General features: G+C 33.9%; 1 protein-coding gene across 1 annotated transcript; it reads right to left on the minus strand.

The window, feature by feature from the left end:
• Positions 1 to 1,158: 1,158 nt before the first annotated feature.
• On the minus strand, positions 1,159 to 11,679 carry LOC141842422 (uncharacterized). The gene is made up of 14 exons (XM_074730629.1): positions 11,535 to 11,679; positions 9,277 to 9,481; positions 8,643 to 8,711; positions 8,460 to 8,546; positions 8,185 to 8,253; positions 7,421 to 7,518; positions 4,866 to 5,001; positions 4,654 to 4,719; positions 4,457 to 4,564; positions 4,188 to 4,292; positions 3,787 to 4,009; positions 1,634 to 1,806; positions 1,491 to 1,549; positions 1,159 to 1,324 (listed from the first exon to the last, which is right to left on the minus strand). Exons 1-14 carry the CDS (start codon positions 11,637 to 11,639, stop codon positions 1,169 to 1,171), a joined length of 1,659 nt encoding a protein of 552 aa, XP_074586730.1. The 5' UTR covers positions 11,640 to 11,679; the 3' UTR covers positions 1,159 to 1,168.
• Between the last annotated feature and the right edge of the window lie 1,692 nt (positions 11,680 to 13,371).

A 13,371-nucleotide genomic window follows, 5' to 3' on the forward strand; every position in this document is an offset into this window, starting at 1 on the left:
AATTTTTAAAACAATATAAAAGATGAAAGTAATTGGTTACGATATAAAATAGCAGAGTTAAGCAAGAATTTAAATTTAGATAAAGTTAAAATAATATCCTTTTCATTATAATTAATTATCATTTTTTGATTTATCTTTTTATATATGATCATCAGATCAACAATCTAAAATCATTAGATGATAGATTTCATTTTTTTTTATAACCCATGCCAGTAATTAATATTATTGATCGCTGACTAAATATTATAGATTTTATAATTAATAATTAGAAACTACTTTCATACTTAATAATGATAATTTAATAAAAATTATCTTATTTTAGGATATTGTAGTGCTTTAAGAAAATTGACAACTCTTATAAAATCATTTCCTTAAAATTAATTTGAATTCTCTATAATTTTAGATTAAAACTTAAATAGCTCTTAATTAATTTTAATTTAATTTTCTTAAAGTTTAAATTGAATAAATTAAATTTTAATTATCTCATAATTAGTCAATCTAATTAGCATTTAATTATCCACTGAATCTTTCTCAATGTTGCAAATAATCTCATGCAAAGAGTTTAAGAATTATGCTTCTGACTTATATGGTCCTAAAATTTGTCTCAAACGATCAGAACAATTTTCTACTAATTCACCCATCAAATAAATCCAAAAGCACAACTAACTTCTAATACTACATATGAAAATCGAACTAGATTATCCACTATACCCCTTACAATTGCATTGTGCCCGAGGACACCTATGTTAGTATTTAAAATTAAGCTAAATTCACCTAGATCAACTAGATTAATGGATAAGACCATATAATGGCCACATGACAATGAAATAGTAGGCAAATTGAGCATAAAATCAGAAAATGCATCACAAAACATATTATGTTTTCTAAAAATCTTTAACTTTAGGTCCCGTCGGTTCTAAGTAAAAAATTTATTTTTTTTAAAAAAAAACACATTTTTAAAATTAGTAAAGGAGTGGTCAATGAAAAACATTTTAATAGTCAATTAACTTGAGGCTAATTTCAAAATGTGTATAGTACTCCAAATTGCTAATGATTATAGCAGCAAAAGCCAAGGTCTTTCCGGGTAATGCAATCATAGTAAAGCAAGCATATTCGAGGAAGCACATACATCACCACAATGAACTCTGAAGAAATATTTGAATTGCATTCAGAAGCCCAAATCAAACGTTGGCAAATCATCCCCAATTAGATCCTCAATGGATGAACTCCCACTATGAAGTTTGTCGGATATTATATGGGTAGCAGTGGATGCATCCAAAATTTGGTTGGTCCCCATTTTCCCATCTTGTTTAATATCCTCCTTCTTTCCACAGCTGGAACAAAGAAAGAAACCATAAACAGTCAGCAGAAATATCTCGCTTTGAGATATTCAAGTCGAGACTAAAATGTCAGGTGGAACTGAGGGAAAGATATCCTAGAAGAAGATATGGAACAATTCAGAAAATACTTCCAGGTTAAGAATCTCAGACCTGGCAAGAGGTTTGATCTCTAATCTCAGCAGCATTCCAAGTCATAGCACAAGTCCTTTCTATTGCATATATTGATGGTAGTGAGTTGGTATGCCAAGAAAAAAATGTCTCAGAAGATAAATATTGCCACAGAGACTACGTACCAGTATTAGAACTATTATTCTCTATAAATTTATCTGAAACATCAGCAGTGTTTTCATTTTGATTTGGCAGACAGTCCTTTCGAACAGGCAGCATCTCGTTCACTAAATCAGATGGCTCCGTTGAGGCATGATTGCCAGAAGAACATGTTACTGCTGATAACCCCTCAATATTTCTGTAAAAAGAGCCGAAAGTGAAGTTATACAGGGGTTGGTATAATCACAAAATCGAGTCCTATGAAATAGTACTTTCGCATGTCCTATACAGTCAGTCTCCTAGGGGAGGTTCCCTTGATTTTGGGTTACTATATGATTGGTTTGGGGGCACTCAAGATTTAGGCGATTGAATGATATAACAAGTAGATATGATCCTACTCATGTCAACAGATTTGTATTTTTAGTACAAATAACTACAACTTTTGTTACGACTTTACCGATACTTTTTCATCTATCCAATACATAATGACTGAGGCCAACTATCACTTGTCTACTGTTGAGGTAGAATGTCTACTGCCAATTGTTACTAATAAAATAAACAAAATAAAAGGAAGAAAAAATCAGGAAGAAAGCAATGTAAAAGCTACTCTTGAAAGGAGGCATACCAAATAGGAACCAGCAGGATCCAACAAAGAAATATCTTTTACATATCCACCTAGTTTCTTGATTTGTTTTCCAAAAATTATAGAACATAAAAATTATTTGTACACGACGAAAAAAGATTCATGAAAACCTACATAACTATTGGGTTTCTACAAATGTTATATGTTGCTTCCATCAATTGATCTGCATTTCATTTTTTGCAGATCAGGTTTTTTCCTATTTGTTAAAGTAGAGCATATTGTAACTGATTCTTCAACTACATCTACAAATATAAATCATGAGAAATCACTTTACAGTATCGATTCCCTTGGATAAACTGCAAAAGCATATCAATAATTTTCCAGTTCAAGTTAATAATTTTGGCTATCTGTCAGGAGGAATACATGTCTCTATTCAGAAATAGTTCAGACAACATTGCATGGCACGATGAGGATGTTGAATTCTTTGGAGGGATAAGATGTACATGATCTGCTCTGAATGGTTAAAATGAGGATGAATTGATAAAATTAGAGAAAAGAAATGTTGCAAGTGGAGTTATCATGGAAGATGGGGATAAAACATTGAAATAGGTGATACCTATAGCAAAAAAATAAACTTTTGCGTCTAATTTAGACCAACTAAGGATATCAGAAATATCATTTCTTTAGATGCATCAGTTATTGGTAATCAATTGGACCAGCTGCCAGAAGTGAGGCAAGACTCTGTTTCCCTTCACTTGTGTGTGCATAATCAGATGGATCACATCAGACAATTGGTGTGCGCAGCAATACCTACTTTCCCTACCTTCATCTGAGCATTTGAGTATTATGTTGGGGGTAAGGGTACCACCTTTTAAGGGGTTTTCAAGGATGAGTGTTAAGTTAACCTAAACAACCAAAGTTGAAGGGCACTAAGTTAGCTTATGCCAGCGAACTTTATATAACGTAGGATGCTCGTCTCTTATGTAGGACTTTCTCCATCAAATTAGAGGTATCACTAGCAATATTCCAAACAAATGAATCATTTTTATTACATTTTAGAACTTCCTTCTGCATCTACCTCCAACACTTTTAGTTCTAATTGATTCAATTTGTCTGAACATATAACTGAATGCTACACTGAAATCTATTTCTATATTAGTAGTGGTAATTTTTTTGTGTGGCTATAAGTTGACTCAATTTACTTGTATGATTTTGGTATTTTTTGTGCACAAAGCCACTTTAAGTTTGAGCAAACAACTACTCACATAATAGTCTATGCAGCATTTAAGCCCCAGAAACATAGGACACACTGGCTAGTTTTTCTCCCAACTGCCACTATATACAATACTACCAAAACAATTCATGCGAATGAAGTATTCAAACACAATGCTGCAATAAAGATCACATCAAATTTACAGCAAGAACATTCAACCTATTACCAGTTGGATCAAACAGAAGATCCAATAGCATTGTATCATCTTATTCTCGTATATTTTTCATTGTAATGACATCTTAGGTTAAAATAGAAAAGGAAAAATGTGATCATAAAATACGAATGTGCAACTGATTGTCTTTATTATTTGAGGAAGATCTTACTGTGATACTGTTGATTTTATATCTGGAGTTTTTGACAATGATGTTTGTGTAGCATATTCACTAGAGTCAACCTCGCCGCTATCACCCCCTTGTAAACTAAGATTCCTGATGTGCTTTCTTGCATTCTCAGAAGGGAACCCATTAGCTTGCACCATTGGATTATTGATCAGACTGTTTTTGTCATCCAGTAATGGCTTCTTAAGATTGTGAAGAATTTGGAACGCTGAATACCAACAGAAAAAAAAACTAATTAACTACTATAATTCATCAGGGAAAAAATGGTTCAGGCCTTATTTTCTCTTGAGGAACAAAAAGGCTATGTTGAACACAAAATAGCATTGGGTTGTTTTAATCATTTAACGAAGCAAAAAATGACAGGTAGCTGGTTAGGATATACAAACCATTGCGCACTTGTTTGTTACTCTGTAGGGTAGGTTCAGTGTCTTTGGGAGAACAAGAACTGCAAGAACTTATTACTTGTTGTGTACAAGTCTTACATATGTTTTCTGCATACACAGTCAAGAACAACTTGCCAACTCAAATAATGTTTGTTATACTGCTAGGATGTGATGCTGTCAGAAACAACAAAATTTGTAGAAAATAGAATGTCGTGCAGTTTATAATTATAAGAATATCAACAAAAGGATGGGGTTGATCAGAATTGACAAACCATCATATAATGTCTCACTGCTTTGTCGTTGGCTACAATCTCTGAATTTGGCAGAATCATAGCTGCAAGAAGCACCTACATTTTTCAACTGAGGCCTGTAAATGTTATCTGAAAAATGCCAAAAGTTATGAAACAAAACCAATTTAAAATATAATATCAACTAAGAAAATGACCAATTTAAGGCATTTACTTCATACTTGACTTGATGTTGCTTGAACAACTCGAGCTCTCAAGCACTGTTGATTGTACTTTTGGCAGATGCTCTGCAAATTTGATTTAGAACAGTCTTGCCTCCAGTTAAAAACCAATAGTAATGGTAAAGAACTATATAAATACTATTTTGGCTAAGATGCATCAGCTAATACTCGCTGGGTTATGCATGCTAGAAAGATTAATTGAATATATTTACCTGCAAAACTAGTCCGCAGTTCAAAAATTTCAACAAGATGGTTGGGCAATTGGAACTTATTTCCAGTTTTAACACATTCCACGGTCTCAAGGTATTTGCTACTCAGTACTGAACCATCTTCACTCAGCAACATAACCTGACAAGATATTATTGAAAGCTACAAATAAAAATGGAGATGATTCACCTCCATAACAAGATGAAAAGAGAATGACCTCATGTAATATCTACATATTTTGAATATTTGTATCAACAGGCAATACAAATATTCTGTTAGGCAAATATGTAGTAGGTTTACATGCTCCATGGTAATATATATTTGGTTCTCAATGTTTAGAGAATATTTCAAAATTTTATACCCGATTTATTTTTAGTTTCATTTGATAGATTAAATTTAATTTGGAGGACCTAGACATGAAGTTGGAGGGGTGTGTTGACGGATAAGGGGTTGGATTGAAGGATAAGCTCAATCCGGAACCTAATCTAATCAAACTCCATGAGAGATCAATTTTGATTTGGACTGGGTTAATAGAAATAATCATAGACGCTCATTGGTGAGTGATCACACTCTGAAGATTATTTCTCCTTGTACATCACTTGAGAGAAGCAGTAGTGAAGAGGAAATGTTGGGTGCAATATGAGATGTAAGAGCGAACAATCAAGCACATCATATTTCAAAGTCAGAGGCTAGGGACAGCAATGAACAACGTCAAAGCAAGCAGGCACTAGGCAATATCCTAGCTCCTTTACTTAGAGCATCATGCTTCTGCTAGTTCGATTGATTCTTCCTTTAAGGACAAGCATTTGATCTCTACTAGTTTACTTTATGATTATATTTGTGTTGAGACTTTCATATGAATGTTGGGAGAGTTTCAAGAGGTATAATTGATGCGAATATAGGAATAGCAGAGAAGGCAATCATTGTTCACAGGCTCTACTCAGTACCAATATTTGACATGGGCATGAACCCAAGTGTTATGCAATTTTTTCAAAGAAAACATGAGAACTCAAAGAAAATGATCCAAATTTAGGACAGTTACCAAAACACAATAATAAAGCTAAAATTAATCTATAACTTAAATTCTTATTAAATAAGTTAATAGATTGGATGATAATCTATTAAACATAAGCTTAAGATTAACTTAATTACTATAATTTAAGTTCATAAATTAATCTATTTAATCATTTTTTTACTAAATATAATTTAACTCATAAAATGTCTAAGTTATAAATACAATAAAGCCAATTTTTGCCCTAACCCACCCTTAGCCTAATTCCTCGCTCTCACCTTGAGACATCATCTATGGCACCACCATCCCCGAGCAATGTCTCTCACCATGTCAACCTCCCTATACAATGTACTTGCAAAACCATACGAGTTGTTAACTAAGTGCACTCTCTTCTCAAGCCATGCAATTTGCCTCTGAAAACCCAAAAAGGAAAGCTTCCTCATCCACCACTATTTCTTCCTCTTGCTCTTCATTTCTCCTTAAACAAGTTCGACTCATTTACTTGTACCTATATTATGTAATGTGACATAAGTATGAGAGAGGAATAACAGATTTGAGTAACAAAGCTAAAAATTGGCCTAGGAGTTCACATATATAGCCACCTAGGTGTTTTAGACAAGGGATGCATAACATATATGATATACAATCCCTTCACACAATTTGGGTATCCATGCAGCTTAGGACCTTTAGATAGGCCATCTATAGACACAAGAAATAGATAATGAGATCTAGAAGAAATTTGGTTAAAAATAGATAAAGGTACATTGTAATTCTGGGGATTGGTAATGATAATTCTTTTGTATACAGGAGCAGCCAAGGAAAATACACATGATCTAGGAGATACTAGGACCAAGATACGAACAAAATAAGTTCACTCTTGGTTGTTGTATCTTGATAGCTTGATTATTTTGTTCATATCTTTTTGGTTGCTCCTCTCCCCAGTCACCCCACTATCAATCATAGCCCACCTCCCTTGATCCCTGTCCTCATCATCCTCCTCTCTCGATTCTCGTACTCGCCTCTCCCCACCCACCCCATTGCCAACCATAGCCACCGCTAGCTGCACGTTGTCATCGGCTAGCCACTAGCCCCTAGTCCTCTTCTTCCCTCTTCTCCAATAGCTCTTCTCTCTTTTGGTACCTCTCTTCCTTTTGTCACTTTAGTTCAGCTGCGCACAACTGTCATAACTCGACTCTGGTGTTGTCTTGTCATGTCGGTATCATCTTGCATGCCACATAGCAAGCAACACAGTAAATTTTACTTCTATCGAGTGGCACAACTCAACACTTCAATCCTTGGAATTAAGTAAGAAATACATCCCAAACCTCAATAAGAAAACACATATAAGGTAGTAATGAATAAGAGACTCGACGAAGCATAATAAAATTTAACTAGATTATTCTTTTATAATGAGAATATTAATTAGATCCATACATTATGCTAAACCCAGAGAACCACAGTACATTGTAAGATGAATGCATCTTTAACAAAATGCTTATAAAAATTCTTTAAAAAAACCACCAAAGTGAATTTAAGATTTTAACTAACCTGATTCATATGTGATCCACGTGATAAAAGTCGCAATATGCCATCATGATACTTCTTTGCCTTCTGTGTTATCTGAGTAGTGTATAAAACATTCCACTCTATAGAAGAAAGCAAATGTAGAACAACATAAAATTGATTACTTTTGAAGAAACACCTTGAAACTTAAAAGGAAATTTTATAACCTTACAATACAATGGAAAAGGATAGAAATGTAAATTATTTTGGCTTAAGAAAGAAAAGGAGAATCTTGAGAGAAAACATTCTAGTGATCCAAGGAAAAGACACACGCAATATTGAAAATTTTAATGATAAAATTTGACTTGGCAGAAGTAATTTTCATGATTGCCTTAATACATATAAGTACAAAAAAAATATTTAGGAGTATAGCTATTTTGAAAATTATCTTGTGTGTATCTTGTGTATATCTGGACATAAGCCACTGAAAATAAGTTTCCCCTCCAAAAAGCACCATTTTATGTAATAAACAATTCAAATCAGTTGGCATGCCATTAGTAACAATATGTACCATTGTCAATCAACTACCAGCTTAGAATTTCACACCTAAATACATTACAAGCATAAATATAAATAAATGTTTGGATGATTTTAGTCATTCATCTCTCGCTATGACAACAGTACATTTTAATCCTCTACACTCCACAAACATCAAAGGATTGCCTAAATATATACAGAAATTTCTAAGGAGAGCAGAATATTGTTGAATTAGTAACAACAGAACACAAAAGATAACCCAAAATACAAACCTTTTGGTTTACTTTGGACAGCATCTTGAGGTTGCATTATTTTCAAGTTATCAAGTTCACTCTTGGTTGCTGTATCAAACACACAAAAGCAAGCTAGACTGTTATACATATTTTTCATAGCAAAGATAAAATAATCAAGAAATATAAAGGAATATATAAAGTTCCCATTAACTTCTTAAAGAAACAAGTAAATGCAAAATGAGAATAGTAGATTGTAAAACAACAATGAAGGTGTGAAGTTGCATGGCATAACATATATGCAACAAAAGACTAACCCTTTGTTTTGCTGCTGCTTGTAGCACTCAAACTGTTATGTGGTATACTTGTGAATTTGCCTTTTTTCATTTCCAAAGATAAGGGTGCTATTGTCATACAGAATTAAAATTTAGACTAACATTAATCCATGTCACTTATAAACAACTGATTTATGAATTCAGAAATGCTAGAAAAAGACAAACCTGTGTTTCTGCAGTTCATCCTATTTAGAAATTTATGTGGCATTTTACTAATCCCTCCTTTCTCATTCTCTGCAAAAGGTACAATAGCTCAACTAAAACTGGGATAGGAGTAAGTAAGATAAGGATTCAGAGTCAGTATTTCAACAACCTACCCCATTGCATTATTCTCTGCAAAAAGGTACTATAACTCAACTAAAACTGAGATAGGAATAAATATGATGAGGCTTCACAATGAGTGTCTAAAAAACTTATCCCACTGAAACATCCAGTAATTAACATCAGTTCCAGTCAGTTCAACAAATCTGATCCAACCAGATTTGACTAGACCTAACTATGATTTAAAGTCATAGCATTAAAAAATTTGGAACATAAATTTACATTAAAAAAAACAATAAGCATGAGATTCTTCATTCAGCTCTAAATATATCTAAACACAAACTAAAAGATCTAAAAATCCTGAAATGATTTAAACAGATCAAATGGGAATTTTCCTAAAATTCAAGTTGAGGTTTTCCAATAACCCAAAAATCAAACTGAGTTTGGTAAGGTTTTTCTATGCCTGATTCATAAGGTGGAAAATAAAGATATCAAAACTAGGTATTAGGTAATAGTTCAAAATGAAAGCTAAACCTACCCTTTTGTTGCAAAGTGTGAGCGTTCTCATCTAACTTCAAGTTGATAGTGACATTTTCCTTTTTAATAGGAACTTTGTCCCCTTCAAGGCTTCCAATGTCAACAAGATGGGCTTCAAAGGTCAAAGTTCCACCACTTTCAATCATCTCACCTTTCTTCAGGAACCGACTATCTATGAGCTTTTCACAATCATCATATAACAAAGCCTGATAATGCAAGGATACAAGTTAGTAAGCAAACAGGCCACGAAAACAGCAAATGTGCCTTTAACTACTATAAGTTTATTTCAAATACCATTATACATCACATGACCCTAGTGATTCTTTAGGATAGATGCTACTATACTACGGGTATGCTGATATTTCATACACCTTAATTAAATACAATTATATAATGAATATCCAAAGTTGTTTAATTTTATATGTTCTGTCAAATTAAACTAAGAATAACAATGTTAATCCGGACTTCCAATCATCATTCTTATCCAAAAAATAGTAATTTTTAGATTAGAAAAAAAAAATCAGTTTTCCCTCTTTTTTTCTCTTTAATTCTCTACCCATCTCTTTCTTCTTTCCTTTTATCTCCTTCCTCCTGTTGTCACTACCACATTAGGTAGGGTGTTGTGTCGAGCATCAACATGAGTTGATCATGCACATAAAATTTAAGGAATAAAATTGTAAATAAAACAGTCTTATATGAGATAACAATATAGCCCACATGTATGGTTTGAAGCATTTATACATATCTTTCACATATTCATTTGTCTTTCATGATAAAAGAAGAGAAAAAAATAAGTCACTTATAAAAATTGGACAAGACCCCAAAGCAAATACTAAATAGTTAAGAAAGATTATCAAAGTTCAAAGGACCTAGAAAATAAACAAAAGAAATTTGTGACTGTTCAGTTTCACAATGTAAGAGGGAGGATAGTTATGACGATGTTAACCAAGATTAACATATGAATATTCAATTGAAGAGTTTTGGACAATTCTGCAGATTAACATACGTTAGCAACTGTGCAACTACAATATTGCAGAAACTAAATGAGAGATATTTGTTTGATCATAAATGGAAAGTGCATACATGGTTCAACCAAGCAATTGGTGAACACAAGACTATGAGAAAGCTTAACGGGATTCTTTGTAACCAAGAATGGAGGGTTTCTCCAGAGCCAAAAGATTTGCTATTGGAATCAAGATATCTCTGACAAAATGCCCTGGGATCCTCAAGTATGTGTCTGTTGCATGGGGCAAGTCTATTATTAATCCAAAAGTTGGTAGACCAATTTCAATGTTAATACAAAAAATTTAAGAAAGTGAGACAGTAGCTGAAGAGGTTGCAATCTTAGTAAACGTTGGAGCATAGAAAATCGAATCATTTAAGGACAAGCTTGAGTGTATATGAAGCAATTCGAGATGATTTTGGAAATTGAGAATTACATCACAAAGAGGCTGATATGAAAGAAGAGTTTAGATCACATAGATAATGAAGAATCTCACTTGAGAGAGAATTGAGGGGGTTAAATGCATTATTAGGAACTAAGAGACTAAAACAGTGGATTCTTCTACTATGAAATTTCAAAATCAGAAGCAACTTGAATTTTATAAATCCTAATATAAACTGTCAGGGTATCATGGTTGATGGTTCTGAGCTGAAAAAGGAAGCACCAGATTTTTTAATTTTAAAAGGCCCTACTCAGTGCCCTGAGAGAAGATATGTTATACAGTCTGATTCACATATTCTACTGATTAATCATGATTGTGTGGTTAAATTGTTGTTATTGGAGTATTTTAGAACTGAACTCATGCTGTTGAGGGCTGATTCGATGTCAACTGGTCTCCAGTTTGTGTCAAATAAGAGGTTTTATGGACTCAACTTGGGCAGATTCATATAACTGTATATGGACACAGCAAAATGCCAATTGACTTGTCATGCACCAGATCAGTTACATCAGACTGATGCAGAAGCTTTTCCTCGTTGGTAGATAAAAGTGATTCAAAGCATGAAGAGTGCTCCTAGAAGCTAAGTTTAAGTGTTGATTGGGACGCCATCAAATTATCTTTTTAAACATCAGAAAGAAAACGGAAATACACAAGGATGCACGCAAACGCATAGACAGATGCACGTATTCATGAATTCACGCAGAAATCTAACCACAACAACCGTGTTTACTGGATATTAACTAAAGTTTAAAGAAAATACAGGAATAAATGGCATCGAGAATGTAACTCCAACAAGAGTTCGAGAAAGACTACATACCTTGCCACCTGAATCGCTAATCTGTAGTATGCCATCGTGGTAAGTTTTTCTCTTCTGCTTCAGGTGCTTTGTATACGTAACAATCCATTTCCCAGAATAAGTCATATATTACGATGCCAATGAATAGCCACACTCGCTTACTTATAACCCTCGCGAGCTGACCTAACGAAATGGCGACGAAGAATGTAGGAAACAAGAATCCTTCGCGACAAGCCAAATTAAAACCAATTTCAAAAAAGGACAATGTTTACATCAGATCGTTAACAAATGCCGACGCCTTGTTCATGGGGTTGGTGCGCCAAAAAGAAACGAGTAGCGAGATTCAAAATGGAAAAATAAATGTAAACAAACGAAAGCGAATGGAAGTTCAAACAAGATAAACCTAGGGTTCTCGAAGCGATGTAGTCGGCAGCAAGAAGGATCGCCTGACGAAATGATGATCGCCTCCCTTCGTCAGCGGCCGTGACCGTCGCAGTCGGCCGTAAGAAAACCAGCGTGGACTCCCTTCGTTTCCCCCTTTTTTGTTTTGTAATTTGAAGGCCACGGCGCCTTTTATTTTATATAATATAATGTCTCGTTTTACATAAATGCCCTAAACCATATATTCTATTAACTCTTTTAGACGTCGATGCGCTCATTTAATTCCCTTCGCGAGTATTATATTAAAATAAAATATTATTTAAAAAATTCGAATTCGAATTCAAAAACTTTTAAATCATAATCCATATAATTCAATCAATTCAAAAAATTTAAATAATCTAAAAAATATATTTTTTTATAATTTCTTATTTTTATCTTAGTATTTTATAATTATCATATTAATATTATATAAAATATTTTAATTTTAAAAATATAATTTGATATCCAAATCTTTCAATTCAAATATGATTTGAATCCGAAAATCTTCAATCCTAATTTGTTTTTTTTGTTAATTGAGTCGGATCCAATTGATGGATAGAATTCATTTTTAAGACTCCCAACTTTAACTGACTCTTTGTTGCTCCTTTTTTTAAGAACAAAAATTATTTTATTTCTTCTTCATTTTCATTTATGTACTTTGCCCTTGTTCATTAAATTTACTTTCTGTGACTCATAAATTTTCAAACTAAATAAATGTCAACACATCTAGAAGTGTTTGTTTGTGAATATTTAGATGCATATTGTGGCCTTAAAACCAGCACGTGACAAACACTTTCATTTAATATAGATTTAAGAAATAGTTCTACGAGTAAACATCCAAATCATTCTAAGATCTACTAAGAAAAAACAAACAAACAATTTAGTGATATCTGCAGTGCAAACGCCCTTGCAACCAACTCCAAAACAAAGATTGAAAAAAAAAAAGAAGATCGCTCGACCTTCTTTGTTCATCCAGCCATTGATTCAGACCCCCCAGTGTTCATCTCTGGCTCACCCACCCGTGCGCAACCGTCGAAGATGAGCATCGTCGCCGCCAAGATCCTACCGATGCTGATGCGCCCTCCTCCTTCCATTCATCTCTCAAGCGTCGTGTCAGGGCTCTGCTGCCGCGACCACCGGAATTCAACCTCGCGAGGGTAAATCTTTGCCTGTTAGTCAGAGGAAAGGCGAGAACGAATGATACACACTCCAGATGCCTCAAGCGAGAACACAAGGATTGTCTGCTACCCATCTGCCAGCCTTCGTGCCGATAACTTCTCTAAAGCAACCCATTAAATTACACGAAACCGAATCCACAAGCAATCTCGAGTCGATCGATTCTTCCAGTCCAGAAACACTGCTGCAGCACATTACGATCGAACCCGAGAAGAAGACTTTGAAAACCGAAATTGCATTCGCTACGTGCAAGCCTTCTCTT

Source organism: Curcuma longa, chromosome 11, assembly GCF_044706935.1.
Source record: "Curcuma longa cultivar G26 ecotype Majalengka, Jawa Barat chromosome 11, ITB_CL_G26_1.1, whole genome shotgun sequence".
Lineage (NCBI taxonomy): Eukaryota > Viridiplantae > Streptophyta > Magnoliopsida > Zingiberales > Zingiberaceae > Curcuma > Curcuma longa.

Excerpts from the sequence above, each read along its gene's own strand:
- LOC141842422 (XM_074730629.1), bottom strand. The coding sequence starts at position 11,639 with ATGACTTATTCTGGGAAATGGATTGTTACGTATACAAAGCACCTGAAG. Across the intron at positions 4,565-4,653 it reads TTCAAGCAACATCAAGTCAA|ATAACATTTACAGGCCTCAG; the intron begins GTATGAAGTAAA and ends GGCATTTTTCAG. Across the intron at positions 4,293-4,456 it reads CAGTGAGACATTATATGATG|AAAACATATGTAAGACTTGT; the intron begins GTTTGTCAATTC and ends CTGTGTATGCAG.